Genomic DNA, 21,611 nt, shown 5'->3' on the forward strand with positions numbered 1-21,611 from the left:
ACAATGAACTGTCAGAAAGAGAAATTAAGGAAGCAATCCCCTTCACCAATTTAAACAAAAAAATAAAGTACCTAGGAATAAATTTAACCGGCGAGATTAAAGACTTGTACTGGGAAAATTATAAAACATTGATAAAAGAAATCAGGGAATATACAAACAAGAAAAGCATATACTTGTGCTCATGGTTAGGAAGAATAAACATCATTAAAATGTCTATATACCCAAAGCAATTTATAAATTCAATGCAATACCAATTAAAATACCAATGACATACTTCAAAGATATAGAACACATATTGCAAATATTTATATGGAACCAAAAAAGAACACAAATAGCCTCAGGAATCTTGAAAAGGAAGAATAAAGTGGGAGTATTACACTTCCGGATATCAAGTTATACTACAAGGCCATTGTACTCAAAACAGCCTGGTACTGGCATAAGAACAGGCATATAGATCAATGGAACAGAACAGAGAACCCAGAAATAAACCCACACCTTTATGGACAACTGATATTTGACAAAGGAGTTAAGAGCATACAATGGAGTAAAGACAGCCTCTTCAACAAATGGTGTTGGGAAAATTGGACAGCTATCTGCAAAAAAATGAAACGAGACCACCAACTTACACCATTCACAAAAATAAACTCAAAATGGATAAAAGACTTAAATATAAGCCGTAAAACCATAAGCATCTTAGAAGAAAACATAGGCAATAAGCTCTCTGATATCTCTCGCATCAATATATTTGCCGATTTATCTCCACGGGCAAGTGAAATAAAGACAGGATAAACAAATGGGACTATATCAAACTAAAAAGCTTTTGCACAGCTAAAGACAATAAGAACAGAATAAAAAGACAAACTACACAATGGGAGAATATATTTGACATTGCGTCTGATAAGGGGTTAATAACCAAAATTTATAAAGAACTTGTAAAACTCAATATCAGGAAGACAAACAATACAATCAAAAAATGGGTGAAAGAAATGAATAGACACTTCTCCAGAGAGGACATACAGATGGCTAATAAGCATATGAAAAAATGCTCAACATCAATAATCATTAGAGAAATGCAAATTAAAACCACAATGAGATATCACCTCACACCAGTCAGAATGGCGCTCATCAACAAAACAACACAGAATAAGTGCTGGCAAGGATGTGGAGAAAAGGGAACCCTCCTCCTGCACTGCTGGTGGCAATGCTGACTGGTGCAGCCACTGTGAAAAACAGTATGGAGATTCCACAAGATATTAAAAATCGAACTGCCTTTTGACCCAGCTATCCCACTTTTAGGAATATACCCCAAGAACACCATAGCACTGTTTGAAAAGAAGAAATGCACCCCCATGTTTATGGCAGTATTGTTCACAATAGTGAAGATCTGGAAACAGCCCAAGTGGCCGTCAGTGGATGAGTGGATTAAAAAGCTTTGGAACATATATACTATGGAATACTACTCAAGCAGAAGTGATGACATCGGATCATTTACAACAACATGGATGGACCTTGATAACATTATACTGAGCGAAATAAGTAAATCAGAAAAAACTAAGAACTATATGATTCCATACATAGGTGGGACATAAAGATGAGACTCAGAGACATGGACAAGAGTGTGGGGGTTATGGGGTGGTGGGGAGGAGATGGAGGGGGTTGGGAGAGGGGAGGGGCACAAAAAAAACCAGTTAGAAGGTGACAGAAGACAACTGGACTTTGGGTGATGGGAATGCAGCATAATCAAATGTCAAAATAACCTAGAGATGTTTTCTCTGAACATATGTACCCTGATTTATCAATGTCATCTCATTAAAATTAATGGTTATATTAAAAAAGAAGAGAGAGAGAGAGAGAGACTGGCTGTGGCCTTGAGACAGACAGGCTGGCCAAGGAGGCAGATCGCCAGGAGCCAAAAAGAATGTTGTGAAACCTGAATGAAAATTAGGAGAAGGTTGTGCTGAAAATGTCCAGTGGTGTAACTTTCAGGATATGGTCACTGTGAGACCACCCTTGGTATATCTGTCTTCCTAATGTCAATCCTCTTTCTTGCTATGAACTGTGATGCTTTGTTACATTAAAATTGTAGTTATTAAATTCTTTTGAGGCAAAAAAAAAAGCAATATATACTGCTCACAAAAATGAGGGGGTATTTCACTTATCCCCTCATTTTTGTGAGTATTATATAAAAGATTAGTATCTAAATTACAGAAACAACTCCTATAAACCATAAAGAAAAAGACAAAACAGCTTAATTAATAAAGGAACAAAAGCGGTGAGCAGATGAGAAATATAACCAAAAACCCAAAAAGGTACTCAAGTTCAGGAAATGCAATGTAATCAGGAAATGCAACATGAACAGGAAAATGTATGTTAAAACAACAATGAAATATTATAACAATTACTTGACCAAAAAACCTGTTGATATCTGGCAAGGATGTGGGGAGATGAAAATTTTTCATGAACTGCTGGTATAAGTGTGAACTTATGAAAAATTTTGGAAGACAATTTTAAAATTGTATACTGTGTATATCCTGTAACTCAGAAAATCCACTTCTCAGTATTTATGAATGAATCCTAAAGAACATTGCACATATTAATTTGGAGATGTGTATAGTGATCTTCACTGTAGTTTTGCTTGCAACAGAAAAAAATTGAAAAATAATGGGAATGCAAAAATTTTGTCATATTCATAAAATACAACACCAAATTGCAGCTAAAATTAAAAAGCCTGAAGTTTATATTTAGCAACATGGATAAGCTTTGAAACAATATTGTAGAGTAAAAAAAAAAAAAAAGCAAGTTATATATGATAGATATCATAAAATATCTTATATAAAGTTCTTTTAAATATAAAGACTATATTATGGTGCCAAGGGCACTTTCACATGTGTAATTATATATTGCATTAAAAAAATAATAAAGCAAATGAGGTAAAATGTTAACATTTGTTCATTCTAGGGGTAGGTAAAAGGGTGTTTATTTTTTTCTTTCTGTTTGAAATACTAAACATATTTTTATTTTAAAAGATTTTATTTCTTGATTTTAGAGAGAAGAGAGAGAGATAGAGAGAGAGAGAGAGAGAGGGAGAAAGGAGAGGCAAGAAGTGTGAAGCATCAACTTGTAGTTGCTTCTTGTACAGGTCTTGACCAGGCAAAACTGGGGTTTTGAACTGGCTACCTCAGCATTCCAGGTCACTGCTTTATCCACTGCACCACCACAGGTCAGGCTTATTATATTTTTTAAATGATGCAGAATTTTAGTATCTTCTGTATATGTTCATATAAATAATGTGGATAAAGAAAACGAGTAGGAATATAATAATGAAGCCAGCATTGAGACTGGCTTGTAACATTAATGCCATAAACTGTATATATGCTCGAGTTGGCTTATAAATCTTTCATTAGGATAAAATAAATACAGATGAAATAATTTTATTGTTTTAAAAAATATTTAAAACTATGCCATAAATATTGGAGATTTAGACATTGAAGCACATTACAGTAAATATGGATACACCAAAGATGGGAGAACTGGAGAAAATATTAAAGAGTAAACTTGATTTAAGTGGTTTATCCATAAAAGATGCAAATAATATGAAAAAAAGAGAAAGACTGTATTCCGTGAATAGTATGTATTACAGTGTTTTAGAAAGTAGGCTTTTTGGCCCTGGCCGGTTGGCTCAGCGGTAGAGCGTCGGCCTAGCGTGCAGAGGACCCGGGTTCGATTCCCGGCCAGGGCACACAGGAGAAGCGCCCATTTGCTTCTCCACCCCTCCGCCGCGCTTTCCTCTCTGTCTCTCTCTTCCCCTCCCGCAGCCAAGGCTCCATTGGAGCAAAGATGGCCCGGGCGCTGGGCATGGCTCTGTGGCCTCTGCCTCAGGCTCTAGAGTGGCTCTGGTCGCAACATGGCGACGCCCAGGATGGGCACAGCATTGCCCCCTGGTGGGCAGAGCGTCGCCCCTGATGGGCGTGCCAGGTGGATCCCGGTCGGGCGCATGCGGGAGTCTGTCTGACTGTCTATCTCTGTTTCCAGCTTCAGAAAAATGAAAGAAAGAAAAAAAAAAAGAAAGTAGGCTTTTTAAAGGCTGAAAGAACTATTGATAATTCAAATCAATTTTGTTAAAGATACCTTAAAAATAAAATTTAAAGACTCAAAATGCAAAAGCCTTTATGATTTCTCTGGGCAACACAGACATACACACACATCAAGGTACATGCATAATGCTTGACTGGCAAGCTTTGAGAACAAGCCAAAATAAGAAAAACCAAATGTAATGCATTTGGAGGCAAAACAGTTAATATTACTAAATGGTAGATAATTAGGAAAATTTCCTTTAAAAACTTAAATTCAGTCATTATATTATATAAAACTGGCTTCAGTGTTTCACAGTTAGGGTAAAAGTACTGGAGAAAAACCAAAAGTAGATTTTTGCAAACCTCTGTGGCTAGGCAGGAAAGTAGCAGGAATGAAAAAAGAAAAAAAAAACAAAACTCAGAGAAGGCAAAAATTAAAGGTAAGTAAAGCTCTGCTATGGCAGTTCTCATATGTAGATGGAGGGAAAAGGATGAATTTGAGGGATATTTGAGAGATAAGACTGATGAAACATAGTGGTAGTTGGACTATACAAATAATTTGGCTATAGAGGTATGAAGGACAGAAAGAAATCAAGAATACTTAGGTTTCAAATTTTCACAAGGAGATGGTAGTTAGTGTCCTTAACTGTAATAGGTACCACTAAAAATCAGATTCATAAGAGATACATGAATTTAGTTTTAGGCATGTTAAGTTCATGGTGCTTTTGAGAAATCCAAGAAGTAACATCAAGGAGAAAGATATATGAAAGCTGAAAGTGAAGCTTGATGGAATTATATATTTAACAGTCATGGATGGTGGTGAAAGCATTGGTATGGGTATCAAGATTCTACTATGCAGTAAAAAAGGAGCATAGCCTTAATAAACTACCCTACCCTTTATGGATTGGACGAATGATGATGAGCCCAAAAAAGAAGACAGAAAAGGAATGACTTTTTTGCTTGTTTTGTGAAATCATACTACATTCTAATGATTCTAAGTTCTGACTTAAATCAGTAGCATCAGAATGTAGCAAGCCTTTCCAAATTAGACTAAATTCTTTGAGACTATAAATCTGTTCAAGGGTAGGTCATTTTCAGCATCAATGTGAGAAATGCACAGTACCTGTCTCTGCAGATTCAAAGGACATCAATACACAAAAGGTACCCCTCCCACAATACATGATTTGTCTTACTGCAGTTTCCTGAAAATACCACCTCTCACTTCTTGCCTCACCATACGCCAGTGGTTCTCAAACTTTTTGAAGTCCAGGGCGCATTTAAAATCCTACAAATAATTGTAGGCGCACTATATACAAATTTCTGAGAAATGTTATAATAATTTAGTCAAATATTAAAGAAAAAAATATAAAGTCCAAGTGTGCTTTTATGGTAATTAATCAAAATAAATACGACAAAATTAAATTTATTCTGACATTAAAAAACATTTTTATGTTTCATTTTTTATGCTTTTTAGAATTCTTAAGAAAGAGGGGTTAAAAATAAAAAAAACAAAAAAGTTCTCTTTTATATATATATAGATACATTCTTAGCAAGATTTAGTAAATCTGGCAGGTTGTGGCGCGAATGTGTTTTTTCATTCTTGTGTTTATGTGAAACATGAGCCTGATGTGTCCTAGTGATTTCAACGTTTGGTGGACATATATCTGAAAAGCAAACTCTCATTTCCTTGTCAATACATTGCAGAATTCCTCTCTTTTTACTCTTGTGTTTAGGGTAGAAAATCCTAATTCACATAAATAGGATGATGAAAATTACAGTAAAATGTTCAAAGCTTTTTTAGATATTGCCACATATTCTTCTTTTATAGAAATCCAAAAGGCTTCAAGAGACAATTCTTTCTGTTTAATCATCAATCCAAAACCCCTACCATACATACCCTCTTAACTTTACACCAAAGAATAGAAGAAACTTGCCTCCAGTCTTTCCAGGGAACATGGCGGGTAGTGTAAACAATCCAGCACCACGGCTTAACAGCCTTTTGCAACCTAATCAGGCAAGTGAGGTGGGGGGGTTGGGCAGACTGTCAGTTTACAACCAATCCCCCACACCTCTGTCTCCCAAAAATCTAAACTCTAAAAACCCTTTTGGTTTTTTGGTCCCCAACAAGCACATATTTCTCTGGAATACCATAGGGCGCACCTGGAAATTTTCTAAGGTGCTCCAGTGCGCCCTGGCGCACACTTTGAGAGCCACTGCCATATGCTGTTCTTTTGATCCTTTCTTTTCCTGGGATGAAGATTTCCCTGACTTTCAAAGACTGGGCTAAGGGATCATGTTTCTAGCCTTATCTCAATGATATCAAATAGTACTATAACTGTATGTTCAACCATTCGTTTCTCTTAGGTGGGGGTTGTGACTTTTTCACTCTTGTATACTCAGTATCCTAAAAAGCTAAATTTTTTGAAACTCATCGATTCTGCAATGTGAAGAATTAAAATATAATTTGGTTACAAGTTCACTGACAACCTTTCACACAACTTTTCCTAAAAGGAGTTATTTTTAAAACAAACCTTACTTTGTAAACAAAAGGTTGACTCCTTTAACTATACTAAAATTTTAAGATTTTTAATGGGTCTTTTTTCACATAGTATCCTTAAAGCCTGCAAATATTCATACCACGGAATACTGCGTATTCTTTGCGCTTTAGTCTCACATAAAATGTATTTGACAACTCGCTTTCAAAGCCCTGCGTGGGATGTCATTTGGCTGACTTAATAAAGCACAAAACACCCCTATGCAAAGTCAAAGGTGCAACTGCACAGGGATTCCCAATTCACCCGGCACGAGTCCACCAGAAAGGGCTGAAACGGAGGCAGCAGCGGGAGCACCTCCTCCTACAGCAGCAGGAGCACCTCCTCCTACAGCAGCATCTCCCTCGCCTGCCTTACGCTTCTCCTCGACCCTCAGAATCGCCACCGTTCCTACATTCTGCTCCACGTGCCCTTGGACTTGGACACCGGTCCTTCCCACGCAGATTACTGGAGTCCCTGGACTATAGAGGACAGCTGTAGATGGCTTCCCCTCCAAAGTCTGCGAGGAAATGGAGAAAGGAAAAATCCTGCTAAGAGAAAAGTGTCAGCTACGTCTACAGTTCTCTCACCAAGCCCACGCTCTCGGTGTGCGCTAACGGTTGACAAACAGGCCGCCACCGGAAACTTTGCAGTGGCTCCTGGAGATTGTGGTTTCTGTCGCAAACAGAACGCGCCACCGGCATTAAAACTACATTTCCCAGAAGTCAATGTGATGACGCCCTACCTCCTTAAATAAGGGGTTGGGCGTAATAAAAGAGACCGTCACTATTTTTAGGCTAATCTTAAAATTAAATTTGTTCCAGAATGCATGTTTGCCCACTTTGCTGTGCTTGTTTTGTCTGTGAAAGTTACAATGCTTCAACTCCTTCTTACTTTTTTTTTTTTAATTTTCCATTGATTTAATAGAGAGAAAGAAAGATAAGCTTCAACTCCTTGTTTCACTCAGTTCCATTTAGTTATGTACTCATTGACTGCTTCTCCTGGGTGCCCTAACCCGGTGGTGCCGCAACCCTTGGTGTGCTTGATGGATGTTTTATTCGCTGGTCTACCCGCCCAGGGCCTCCTCCTTACTTTTCTTTCTCATCCAGTCCACAGAATCCAAACGTCAAGGTACCGAAAACGTTTCCCTCCCCCAAACCCCCCCCCGCCCCTCGCGCTTAACAGCGCAGACTAAGTACCTCTCACGGCGCATGCGTCCTTTCGCCATCACGCATGCGTAGCAGCGGGCAGCCGTTGGCAGCGGCGCGCGGACTAGGGGTCTGGAGGTAGCTACGGAGGGCGGGGCTTTTTCCAATGGCTTTGCCTCTGCGGGTCGTGTCTGTCTGGGCGGGGAAGAGGGCGCTAGGGCAGGGACCTCTCTGGTTTGTGCCGGGAGGAGAAAGGGGAGGGGCTGGGGGTGAGGACCCCATCTCCCCTCCCTGCTCCCGCCCTCTGGGACGAGCCCCACCGATGGGGCTGGGCGAAGGGGCGGGCTCTACGCCTCAGGCCCCGCGGCTCTGCCAGCGCCGTGGCCCAACCCCGCACTCGGGGATTGCGGGACAACCCGGTGCTAGTCTGGTGTAGCAGGCGGTGGTCGAGGACGCAGAGATCGGAAAAGGACGGTATCTGCCCAAGGGACTGGAACTGCCGGGGCCGGAGACGCTTTCCTTCAACGTCGCTGCAGGACAGCGACTTCTGGAGGCTGCCGCCCCCCGGGAGCGCCTGGATCTTCGGCCGCGGCGGCCAGCGAGCCCGGGATCGACGGTCCTTCCCAGCCAGCGTCGAGCCGGCCGCGGAGGCTCAGGGAGGAGCTGCGGAGGCGGGGCTGGTGCCGGAGGAGGGGCGGGGTGGGGACGCTCCCGAGAACACCGTGGCTGCAGGACAAAAAAACCCCGAATGGCTGGAGGGCGTTCAAGTGGTACCAGCCTTTTTGGGCAGAGCACGGATTTGACAGCTCCTCTACGTGAGGATATCCGCTGACCCCGCAAGACGGAGGCGAACACTTCCCTCTCCAGCACAGCCAGCACTGGAAGGTTTCAACTCCAACTTTTCTTTTTTCGGTCTCTGACCAGAGAACTGCCCCTTCGTGTTTAAGGAGAGGGTGAGCTCTATATTGTAGATCGCTTGAAAGCCATCAATAGAAAAAGACACTCTGGTTCCAGATGTCACCCAGACGTGTGTTTTCATGAAGATTTGATTTCTCTGACTTTATTAATACATTTCTCATTTTAAAAATACAAAGTGTTTTTGGGGACATGCTGAAAGGTAACTGAAGACTGCAAAAAAAAAATCTCCAATTGTCATGGCTGAAGGAGAGAATGAAGTGAGATGGGAGGGACTGTGCAGTCGAGATTCAACTACTAGAGAGACAGCCCTGGAAACCATTAGACAAATCATTTTGAGAAAAACTGAGCATCTTCGTTCGGCGAAAGAGACACCTGATCGTCCATCGGACGAGCTTTCAAATGCTGTTTCTTTGAATGGGTTGAATAAGCTTCTTGCTCATCTGCTTATGCTTTCTAAGAGGTGTCCCTTTAAAGATGTAAGAGAGAAAAGTGAGTTTATTTTGAAGAACGTCCAGGTAAGGAAGAGTATTGTAACTACAACTGTCTATAAAGTGTAGTGAAATTTTACTTGCACTTAAATTTACTTTGTATTTATTTCTAATGGGTCATTTATATGAACCCTTATTATGAATTCATTCTACAAATTTAGAGTGTTCTGTAAAACATTGAACTTGGGGCCAAAATTGTACAAGATAAAGTAAAAGCACTTTTCAAATATGAGTAAATGAGTATTATCATTCTAGGGAGTTTTAGCAAAAAATGCATTCCTCCTGGAAAAATATGTGAAAGTTACAATTAGTTGCAAGTAAAGATGTGCTTTTCCTTATTCATTTTTACATGTTGTTGGGAAGTGCAGTCAGTATGCTTTTCACATTGTTACAAATTGTTCTGTGTGGAACGTTTCACATTTAAAAATCTCTACAATGATAAAGGACATTAAATGTTTCCTTGTCAGCTTTTTCAAGATAATTGGTGAAGTAATTTTCTCTTGTTCTTAAAAACAAAGCAAAAAAAAAAAAAATCCAGGATCTGTTCTCTAAATGCAGCCTTTTTTTTTTCCTTTTAATAAAGAATTACATAAAATAGTAAAAGCTTATGTTATAAAAGCTGACATCTTCAGATTTAAAATTTGGACCCAGGTGGACTGTATGGTAGAAACACTTTCATGGTAAATTAATCAGCTTTCTCTGTGTTTGCTTAAGTTTTTTGTTTCTTTTCATTTTCACATACATAATAGCTGTGAGTGCAACAGGTTAAACATATAGTTTTCCTCCTGTTTGTTATACATAATCAATTTATCCCATTTTATTGGAAGAATTATTAAAAGGACTCTTTTTAAAAGAGAGGTTGGTTTTAAATATCAATAATACTCAATAACCTATGCTTGTTAGTCTAAATTACTCCATCCACATGTGTTGTTCAAATAATGTGAGTTTTTAAAATTTATAATTTACTTGGGTACATATGGAAGTTAAGATTGACAGTTTTTCTATTCTGTCTTGAATGTAGTTTAAAGCAATAGAAAAATAATCATGTCCATAAAATGAAGACTCTATGATCTTGGGATATTTCTTCTTACAAACACTTTGGAAATAATTACAATTCAGAGTAACCAGAAAGGAATTAATTTTTTAGATACTTGAAGTTAATCCTTTTAAGCAGCAAAACTTTTTTCTCTATTTCATAGACTCTAGTGACTACAACCTTTCTTTTTTCCCTTTTTTTTTGTGTGTGTGTGTAATGGGGTCATCATTGTGTACATCAAGTACTGTTGCATATCTGAGGGTAGAGTGTATACGGTTATATGATCCATGTTTTTAAATTGTGTTCAGTTTCTGTGTTTAATCCCATCCCTTACTGTTGGTATACTTCACTTTGGTTTCTTCTCTAACCTTTCATTTTGCTGCTTATTTCTGTTAAAATGAGAAACCAAAGATAACCAATTTTGTTAGGTTATAGTGAAAACAAAAGTAATTAGGCTCTGGGGAGTATGTGGTCAAAAGACTAATTTAGTGGTGAGTAAATAGGTAGTGGAGTCAACAGGGCTAAAATTATCTTTTTTATTAATGTAAGACATAACCTTGGACAAGTAAGTCACTTGACTTTTTTTAGCTTGGATTTGCTCATCTGTAAAACGGGAATAATAACATAGAGCTGTTGCCTGACCAGGTGGTGGCGCAGTGGATAGAGTGTGGGTCTGGGAAGCAGAGAACCGAGGTTCGAAACCTGAGGTTGCCGGCTTGAGTACCAGCTCATCTGGCTAGAGCGAGGGCTCACCAACTTGAGCATGCAGGGTCCCTGGCTTGAGCATGGGATCATAGACATGATCCCAAGATAACTGGTTTGAGCAAGGAGTCAGTGGCTCAGCTGTAGCTGCTCCCCCCCATCAAGGCACATATGAGAAAGCAATCCAGGAACAACGAAGGTGCTGCAACGAAGAATTGATGCTTCTCATCTCCTTTCTGTCTGTCTCTACCTCTGTGTTGCTAAAATAATAATAACAACACAGAGCCTGTTGTGAATATTAAATGTGATTTAAAGTGCACGACTACATGGTGAATGATTCTTTCCTCCTCCACAAGTGAAATCATTGGACTATGTGATATAGTATATTTCAGGACTTTTCCATCCAGCAAAATGATTCCATAATCTCCTTGATTGTAAAGGTCTCCCATAGATTTATACTCTCTTTTTCATCTCTGCATTTATTGCACTTTATTCCTGCCACAGTTTTAACGAGCACTTTACTTATAATATGTTATAATCATGTTTATGTGTCTGTCTCCCCCAGGAGCACGATTAAATTCTCAAGAGTATTGGCTTGGACCTAGAAGCCACTAAATAAATATCCAGTGGATGAAAAAATTTATATTTGACTTTTTCATCTTTTTTTTTTTTGTATTTTTCTGAAGCTGGAAACGGGGAGAGACAGACAGACTCCCGCATGATCCACCCGGCACGCCCACCAGGGGCGATGCTCCGCCCACCAGGGGGCGATGCTCTGCCCTTCTGGGGCGTTCCTCTGCAGCGACCAGAGCCACTCTAGCGCCTGGGGCAGAGGCCAAGGAGCCATCCCCAGCGCCCGGGCCATCTTTGCTCCAATGGAGCCTTGGCTGCGGATGAGGAAGAGAGAGACAGAGAGGAAGGAGGGGGGGGCGGGTGGAGAAGCAAATGGGCGCTTCTCCTGTGTGCCCTGGCTGGGAATCGAACCCGGGTCCCCCACACGCCAGGCCGACGCTCTACCGCTAAGCCAACCGGCCAGGGCCTTATATTTGACTTTTTTGTTGTTGTTCTTCCTTATCAGTCTGAATATATGAAGTTACCAAATTAGGGAGTTTCCACCCTCACTCACATCATTCAGTCATGCCTCAGTCAGCCAGTGTTTATGGAACCCCAGGTAAAGCCATTACTAAGAACTGAGAACCAGTGATAAACAATTTGGGCACAAAAATTATCCTGGCAAAAGTGAAATTTTAGAGGGGGACATTCCAGACATAGGAAACAGTATGTATGGAAGCCTCGTGGCAAGAAAGAGAAGATGAGTTGTAGGAACTGAAAGTAATGCAGTGTGGGGCATACAGTCTGGTGGGAGTGTGAAAGCTTAAACATATACTCTGGAGTCAGACCTGGCTTCAACGCGTTATTAGCTCTTTAACCTTAGGGTAAATTACATACTCTCTCCTTGACTCAGTTTTCTCATCTGCTAAATGAGGATAACACCAATAGTTCATGCCTCACAATGAGAATAAAAGGAATTAATGCTTGCAAAGCATAGCGCAGTGTCTAGCACCTAAGAAACTCTCAGTAATGTTAGGAATTCTTACTGTTTAAGATAAAAAAGAATCTTTTAAGCCTTCTTAAGATCTGTGGACTTTATTCAAGGAACAATGGGAAGTCACTGAGGGGTTTTCAGCAAAATGGTGATATGATTCATCATGTATTAGAAGGATTGCTTTGGAAGCAGTGAGGAGAATGGATTTCAGGGGTCATCAGTGGATGTGCAGTATCAGGAGGTTGTCCTCAAAGAAAAAATGACGGTGAAGTAGGATATAGTGGGAAAAGTGTATGGATTTGAGGATAGATAGGAGTTAGAAACCACAGGATAGTGTTTAATTGGATATAGGAGGTGGGAAAAATAAAATCAAGGATGGCTCAAAAGTTTCTGGCTTTAACTACTTGATGAATAGTTCAGTTTTTTCCTGAGACTGAGACAAAGGAGTCATTTTAGAGGAAATGATGAGTGTTGTTTTAGACATGTTGAGATTACATTGCCAGTGTTATATCCTATTAGAAATAGCTCAAGAAGGGATTTCTGCCCCTGTTACCACTATTCTACTTCTGTCATTATGTCTCACTTCTCCAGACTTAACCCATGCTCCACCTTTATAACCATCCTTCATGTAACTGCAGAGCCACTTAGTTAAAAAGAAAATCTGACCGTGTTACTCTCCTGCCTAAAGTCCTTTAAAATAGTATAGAAGCTAAACTTTTTCTGAAGTGCATTTATTAGGATGACACTAGTTAACATAATTATACAGGTTTCAGGTGCCCGATTCTACAACACATCAGTGGATGTGCAGTATCACCAGTGTTAAGTACACCATATTGTGTATTCATCCTACCCCACACCCAGTCGAGTCTTTGTCAATTCAGTTTATCCCTTCATATTCTCATCTACCTCCCCTCCTCCCAGCAATCACCGTACTACTGTTCATGTCCATGAGGGAATTTTTCTGTCCTTTTTTGCTCTATCCCTCCACCTTCCTTGCCCAGCCTCCTCCCCCCCCCCCCCCCATAACTGTCAGCCTGCTCTCTGTGTATGAATCTGTCTCTGTTTTGCTTGTAAGTTCATTTTGTTCATTAGACTTTACATATGAGTGAAATCACATGGTACCTGTCTTTCTCTGATGTTTTTCCCTTAGCATAATAATCTCCAGGTCTATTTATGCTGTTACAAAAGCTAAGATTTCTTTTTATCTTTTTTTTTTAATGGCTGCATAGTGTTTCATTGTATACATGTCCAGGTACCATAGCTTTTTATCCACTCATCTACTGATGGGCACTTGGGCTGCTTCCAGATTTTGGCTATTGTAAATAATGCTGCAATGCACGTAGGGGTGTGTATATAGGATATATTCTCAGGATATATTCTTAGGATATATTCTCAGAAGTGGGATCAAAAGGCAGTTCCATTTTTAATTTCTTGAGATAACTCCATACTGCTATCCATATTGGCTGAAGCAATCTGCATTCTCACTAACAGTGCACAAGGGTTCCCTTTTCTCCACACCTTTGCCAACACTTGTTTGTTGATTTATTGATGATAGCCATTCTGACAGGTGCAAGGAGATATTTCATTGTAGTTTTAATTTGCATTTCTCTGATGATTGGTGATGTTGAGCATCTTTTCATATGTCTATTGTCCATCTGTATGTCCTCTTTAGAAAAGTGACTATTCAGGTCATTTGCCTATTTTTTAATTGGATTGCTTGCTTTTTCCAGCATCTCCTGGCTTCCACTTACTGCCCTAGCCTCACCGCTCACAACCTAGCATCAGCCTCACATGGAAACCACATAATTCAAATGTAGCACTTTATAATACTTTTTGTTATTCGTTAATTAAGCAGCTGAAGATAAATTGCCTTTGTGATTCCTGCAGGTGTTCCTGAAGACCCTTAATTGCTATAGGTCATCTCAGAGGACAATAGTTAGGAAGGGAGAAATGGTGGGGCAAAAGGTAGGATGAATTCAACTTAAAATGGCTAAACCTGTTTTTTTAAAAAGCACAGTAGGAGAATGCATTTTTTGCATTCCTGTTCTCAATTTATTGATTTCACATCAACATACTTAAATTTGTTCAACACATATTTTGAGAACTGTTCTGTGCCAGGCACTGAACTGTGGACCGGAAGATCAGTAATATTTGTTCCCTGCTTTTGAGGAAGGTCTTCTATTCTCACAGGAGGCTTTATTTATTTTAAAATTTAACCCTATAATACCTTTTTGATATGCTTGATTTCCTAAACAAAGGAACGAAGTTATTCACTGGCCCAAAAGACTAATAGAGTCCACTGGTAAACTGTAGCCTTTATGATGCATGTAATTAGGGAGGGAAATGTGAGGGTATGTATATATCAAAACATCAAAAGATTATGAGGAGCAGTCAAAATAGCGATATACATTTCCTAGAATGGTCATTTGATCATTTTCATTTTTGTCTGAAAATGTCTGAAAGTAATTTGGCTTAGGATAGAAAATGTAGACGAAGCAACAACGAAGTATTTATCTTTAAGTGGGATAGAGGAGGCTTTCCTTAGTGAAGTGATTGTTACACTCCTGTGGGAAATGAAACTTAAGCTCTTGGGTATGGTGCACATTTACAGTTGTTAGAGTTGCAGTTGGGAGTATCCAGTTGGTATCCAATTGGGGAATATATACTTTGTAGTGTTTTTTTTTTGTTTTTTTTTGTTTTTTGTTTTGTTTTTTTACAGAGGCAAAGATAGACAGGGACAGACAGACAGGAACGGAGAGAGATGAGAAGCATTAATCATCAGTTTCTTGTTGCACGTTGCGACTTCTTAGTTATTCATTGATTGCTTTCTCACATGTGCCTTGACCGCGGGCCTTCAGCAGACCGAGTAATCCCCTGCTGGAGCCAGCGACCTTGGGTCTAAACTGGTGAGCTCTTTGCTCAAGCCAGATGAGCCCGCGCTCAAGCTGGCGACCTCGGGGTCTTGAACCTGGGTCCTTCCGCATCCCAGTCCAATGCTCTATCCACTGCGCCACCTCCTGGTCAGGCTATACTTTGTAGTTTTAACAATAAGAGGATTATTATTTTGCATAATAAGTGTAGAGGTTGGGCAATTTCATTAACAAAGTACATTAGTTTTTTGCGTCCATTTTTTTGTTTTTCTTTTCTGAACATAGCAAGTGCTGTCTCTGCTCATGGTTGCAGGACTGGTACAGCAGTTACAGGCATCATGACCATCTACTGTACAGCTACGAAGAATTTCTTCCCCTATGGCTATCAGGGAAGGAAAGCTTTTCCCAGAAACCCTCAGCATATGTCTTCTTAGTTTCTATTGACTAGAGTTGGGTCACATGACCTTTTCTAAGCCAGTCATTGGCAAGAAAGTTGGGCATTCTTACTTTTGTTTTGTACTAATCTGAAGTCAGCCCCCAAGAGCCGAAGAGCCCCATCACTTGAACAAAGAATTTTTCTTGGTGAGGAAGAGGGGGACAGAAGGTAGTCACCTTTAGTCAGAGGCTGCTCTGCCCTGGCTGGGTAGCTCGGTTGGTTTGAGCGTCATCTGAAAGCACAGAGGTTACTGGTTCCATCCCCAGTCAGGGCACATACAGGAACAGATTGATGTTCCTGTCTCTCTCTCTCTCTCTCTCCCCACTCCTCTCTTGCTACAATCAATCAATAAAATTTTTAAAAAGGAAAAGAAAAACCTTATTTCAAAAAAACTCACCTCTTCCTATATCTAACTAGATAATGTTTTGGTCTAGTTATAATGTAGATCAGTGGTAGTCAACCTGGTCCCTACCGCCCACTAGTGGGCATTCCAGCTTTTATGGTGGGCGGTAGTGGAGCAACCAAAGTATAAATAAAAAAGATAGCTTTAACTATAGTAAGTTGTTTTATAAAGATTTATTCTGCCAAACTTAGCGAAAATCCGACATAAAGTACTTGGTAAATAATTATTATTATATGCTTTAACTTGCTCTAACTTTGCTTTATAAATTTTATAAAGTTAAGTTTCTTCCCTACTTTATAAATCACCATTACTGTAGAACCGGTGGGCGGTTAGAAAATTTTACTACTAACAGAGATACAAAAGTGGGCGGTAGGTATAAAAAGGTTGACTATCCCTGATGTAGATTCTATTTGATTAGAAACTATTAATTTATAATAATGCTATAAAATATAACAGATTAGGGAGATTCTAAAAGCATATTTGACCTTTTTAAATGGTTGTTTTGATTTCTTTTTTACTGTTATGTCTAGTCAAGCACAAAGGTTAAGGTGGTGCATCTCAAATATTCACTGCTGATTCTTCTATTACAGCAGATATGAGATTCCTCTTTCAGTATTTATACTAAGCTTCTGTCTTCCATACCCACTATTTTTGGCCTTTCTTATTTCAATGATACCCTGAGAGCTCAGTCCCTTTTTTTCAGAAAGCGTCCGGCCTTACTTCTTGGCTCAGTACTTCCCCTTGTTCCTCTTTGACAACTTTCTTTCCTTGTTTTTAAGCTAAAAGGAGAATACTATTTACTTTCAGGTTGTCTGGGCTTTTTTGAATAGAAGATGTGAAGAAATTGAAGGTTAATCTTTTTTATTTCTAAATGGTTTGAAGACAAGTTAAAGAGCCTATCTCTCTTTTTTTTTAACCCACTGGCATACAGGATGAATCATATATGCCACTATCTACCCTCAGTGTCTTCTTTATAACATGTAAATAGCATGTTTCCCCATGTATAAGATGCACCTTAATTTTGGGGCCCGAAATTTGAAAAAAAAATGTACTACATAAAGTTATTGAACTCAAGTTTTATTCATCATAAAATTCATACAACTCCTCATCACGTTCAAAACTCCCATCCATTAGCTTGTCCTCATCCGTGTCTGATGATGAATCACTGTCTCCAACAATGAGCGCGAAAAAGTGGGAAATGCAAGTAAAAAAATCTACAACCACTTTATAAGACGCACCCAGTTTTTAGACCCCAAATTTTTTGAAAAAAGGTGCGTCTAACACATGGGGAAATATGGTACTTCCTGTCTCCTTCCTTTGTTCTCACTTTTTAGGATTGAAACTAACAAGGATTTTAAATATTTCTTTTACAGTGTCCCAAATGATCTCTAGCATGAGAGGAAAAAAACCCAAAATGGTTAATTTAAAAAATATTTTTCTAACATAGCTATTGTTTGGGTTATAAATGGGAAGTAGTGTTTTGTAGGAAAATGGATGTTAAAGACTCATTTATTAGGCTTTGATTTAAGGTCATGGGCTGTTCGTGTTATCATGGAGGACTCCCTGAAAGAACAGTGTAGCTTAGTTAGGCTTTTCTCATTTTTAACACCTGTGCCCTTAAAGTGCTAGACAGGTCATTCATGGAATAAAAAAAATTAGGAAATAGGTATGCTGTTCTCCTTGTTTCAGAGTAATATTTTCCTTTTGGTAAGCCATTAGAAATTTGCAGGATATTTTTGAAACCATTTGAATAGATAATAAATTAGTAACTCAAACAACTAACTTAAGAATTTGTTGAAACTTTGACCTGACAGAAGGTAGCTGTGGATGGAATCTTGTGTAGAATAAAGGATTATTAATCATTTAAAACTTTGACACAATAGAGCTCTATGTGGTGGTATGTCTTAATCAAAAAGAGTTTTCATAGTTAAAAACAGAAAATGTTTATGTGGTAGCAAATTAGCATGGACTGGAGGAACTGTAAGTGTGGGGAAACTTAGAATTTGTGGAAGGACAAGGGGAGATGCTTGGGGAGAGGGAGGCAATACTTAAAATACATAGAAGGATAAAAATACTGCTGGAAGTACATCAGCACCCAGCAAGCCTTGCCACCAATTTTAATTTCTTCTTTATCACAAGTTTTCAATCAGCCCATTTTTTCACACCATGGTAAAATATTTACTTTTTTAATGGAAGTCAATAGAAAATAGGATTTACTTTGACCCAACTTTTCTAGATCACTTATTACATTAAGTGAGAAAGACCTTGGTTGACCTTGATGAAATCATGCTGGCACAGTATGCTCAGGGGCGTCCAAGGGTTCTTCAGACTATTTGATGATGGTATTGCTAGGGGCAGACTGGAACTTTTAAGTATGAAAACCTCAGCCAGATAGGCATATAATGAGATCATTATTTCATGTTTTTCTTTTTTTCCTGTTGGTTACTACACCAGGTTAAACTAGTGTCAGTAAAGACACATTTACCATGACGTTTGTGTATAGAAAAAAGTCTTTAGATATATACTTTTTTACAAAAATGCCCTTTCACTGGAAATATTTAGGGAGTTTTTGTGGGATAACAATTAGGACCATTTATTGAATGTTCCTACTTAGCATTTTTATTGTGAAAACTGTGTATTACTAGTAGACTGTCACAGTTTGGGATGTTTCAGTTTATAAGAAAAGAACTTGTGCAATTTGGCAACACAAGAATTATCTGTCTTCTCATGTTCTAATCTCTTTTATATACCAATTTATAGAAAAATCTGATTAGATTGCAGTGAAATATGGAATTACCTTAGAAAAATGAGACATTTTTAGTTTTATATTTTATTTAAATCTTACTCTATTTTTAATTTAAAGAGAGAAAGGTCTTCATGGATTTATAAATTGTTATTTATATATAAAATTATTTTAAAACAACTTCCTAAGTTTTTAAATCATACTAAAGGGAAATAAAATTTATGTGAGTTTTGTCAATTTTATTACCCAATTCAACTTTCATATATAAATATTCATTAAACGAATAGTATTCACTTAGTCTTTTAACTTAGCTAGCTGTTTAAATTGACAAACTAATAAGTAAATAGATATATATGCCTTTTAAAAAATTAGGATAATTTGTCAATTCTATGTGTAATATTCATTAAAGTCTAATTAGTCTTAGTTTACTCCAGTAAAAGTGAGCATTTACTGTTTGATACTTAAATGTTTGTCAAGAATGGCATGTTCATCTTTAAATTTTACATGATTTCATTTTCTAGCAGGTTGGCAGGTGTTAGCTGTCTGTAATTATAGCCGAGTAAGTTTTCAAATGCTATTCATAGCCTAAACACAGAAAGAAATTCTTCCGATCATGTGATAAAGACCAAGCCTTGCAAAATAGTGGTCGAGTGATATGTTCAATGGTACTAAAGGGCATTTTTAGGGGAAGCCTTTCAAAAGTAAAAAGTGATAGAGAGACAGGTTTTTTCACAAAATAGGTCTCTTGAAGTCATTGATAGTGATTACACCTCACCAAATTAAGCTGTACCTACTTACTCAGCTAACAAGTAATGTATACACATTGGCAGACTTAAATTATTAAATATAACTTAAATTTATTCAGTTTTGTTGATGACAGAGGTTATGAATATAAGAAATAATTGAAAGTTTATTGAACCAGTATAGATTTCACCAGAGAATTTAGTGAATTATTTCTTCTCATTTCAGTAGGTGTTTGTTGTGTGCCTACTATGTACCAAACACTATGCTTATCTGTCTTTTGACAAGTCAAAGGAAAGGTTGTAAATTTCACTTAATTTTAATAGTAATTCTACTTTAAAAAAAAAGAGCTTGTGCTTTTTTATCTACCTTGTGATATGGTTATAAAAATTAAAGCTTATATTGCTAACACATTTTGCAAAGTTCAATATACTGTACAAATTATGAATAAACTCTTTGCAACTTTTACTTATTTGTAAATGAGGATAATAATACCAATCTCATGGTTAGTTTTGAGAAATAACATGAAAAGCATATAGAAGTGGGCCTGATACACAGTAAGTGCTCAACAAATATTGGTGATGATGATGGTGGTGAATAAGATGATGATGATGAAATGACCATTCATCATCATCATCATTTAGTTAAACAGTCAAACTCCAAATTAGCATTACTTTTAAATTTTTATGTATGTATAATTTTTTCATACATCACACATTTTGTATCTACAGGTATTAACACCCCTAATTGCCTTTTGTACACTAAAATTTTATGTGTTAGCTAGTTAATGAGGATATACAACTTTATCGAGTTGCATATAACCAGTTCTTCTAACCAGTCAGTGCTCCAGGGTAAGTGTAGGACTTGCTCAGTTTTGTCTCAGGAGTGCTGGCACACCTATGGCATCTATCCCCTCCTTGGAGTCCAACACCATTCTTGTATGTCAGCATCGCACCAGCAGGAGGGATTGCAAGCAGGCAGCTGCATGTGTCATCCAGGTGGTCAGGTGCACGTGGAGAGATCCATGGCCAAGGCCTGTGCTTCAGTTCCTGAGTGCCATTGGAAGATGATGGTTAAGAGTATGGATTATGGAGTTACTCAGACCTGGCTTTAAATCCTGCTCTGCCAAACTCTGACCTTGGGCAAATTACATAACCTTCTTAAGTCTCAGTTCCCTGACAGAATTTGTGGGGATTAAATGAGGTAACATGTGCAATGCTTACTGGAACCCAGTAAGCACCCAGTGAATGTTAACTATTAGTATTATGTGCTGTGCACACAGTGCGATGGCACAGTATGCACTTTAGGGTACCCTAAGTCTTTGGACAACTGGGGAAGTTTTACCTACTATCCAGGCTCTAGGGCAGGGGTCCCCAAACTTTTTACACAGGGGGCCAGTTCACTGTCCCTCAGACCGTTGGAGGGCCGGACTATAAAAAAAATTATGAACAAATCCCTATGCACACTGCACATATCTTATTTTAAAGTAAAAAAACAAAACAGGAACAAATACAATATTTAAAATAAAGAACAAGTAAATTTAAATCAACAAACTGACCAGTATTTCAATGGGAACTATGCTCCTCTCACTGACCACCAATGAAAGAGGTGCCCCTTCCGGAAGTGGGGCGGGGGCCGGATAAATGGCCTCAGGGGGCCGCATGCGGCCCGCGGGCGGGCCGTAGTTTGGGGACCCCTGCTCTAGGGAATAGCACTCCAGAGGAAGTTGCACCTCTAGGAACCACATAAAGGATTTTATAAATATTTGTTTTAGCTTTCTGGGAACTGGATTTCTCTCCTGATATCATGTTAGTCTATTATTTCACTTATGAACATTTGACTTTCAAATACACCTTCAGGGACACAATATTGGAAAGCAAATGATGGCGTGGATGCTAATGTTGTCAGTAAGCAATGGAAGCCTCTGTGCCTGGTTGATTTGTTCTGATACTTCAGGCAAGTTATCCACCACAAAG

General features: G+C 38.6%; 2 protein-coding genes across 7 annotated transcripts in view; one reads left to right on the forward strand and one right to left on the reverse strand.

Annotated features, from left to right (window-relative positions):
* CEP57L1 (centrosomal protein 57 like 1) overlaps nucleotides 1-7,909 on the reverse strand; it is a 69,538-nt gene extending 61,629 nt beyond the window's left edge. For 2 of the 6 annotated variants that reach the window (XM_066373518.1, XM_066373512.1), the window contains exon 1: nucleotides 7,195-7,269. The gene's annotated coding sequence lies outside the window, so the exon portion shown is untranslated. Of the gene's footprint in view, nucleotides 1-6,871; nucleotides 6,916-7,019; nucleotides 7,125-7,194; nucleotides 7,270-7,696; nucleotides 7,747-7,803 lie in introns of those variants that run through there. The other 4 variants (XM_066373515.1, XM_066373516.1, XM_066373514.1 and 1 more) reach the window with 4 other exon arrangements.
* Nucleotides 7,910-8,906: 997 nt separating this feature from the next.
* The window catches only part of SESN1 (sestrin 1), a 114,042-nt gene continuing 101,337 nt past the window's right edge, over nucleotides 8,907-21,611 (forward strand). The window contains exon 1 of the mRNA XM_066373510.1: nucleotides 8,907-9,185. Within this exon, the coding sequence (XP_066229607.1) occupies nucleotides 8,907-9,185 (279 nt within the window). The remainder of the gene's footprint in view (nucleotides 9,186-21,611) is intronic.

This window comes from Saccopteryx leptura, chromosome 3, assembly GCF_036850995.1.
Source record: "Saccopteryx leptura isolate mSacLep1 chromosome 3, mSacLep1_pri_phased_curated, whole genome shotgun sequence".
NCBI lineage: Eukaryota > Metazoa > Chordata > Mammalia > Chiroptera > Emballonuridae > Saccopteryx > Saccopteryx leptura.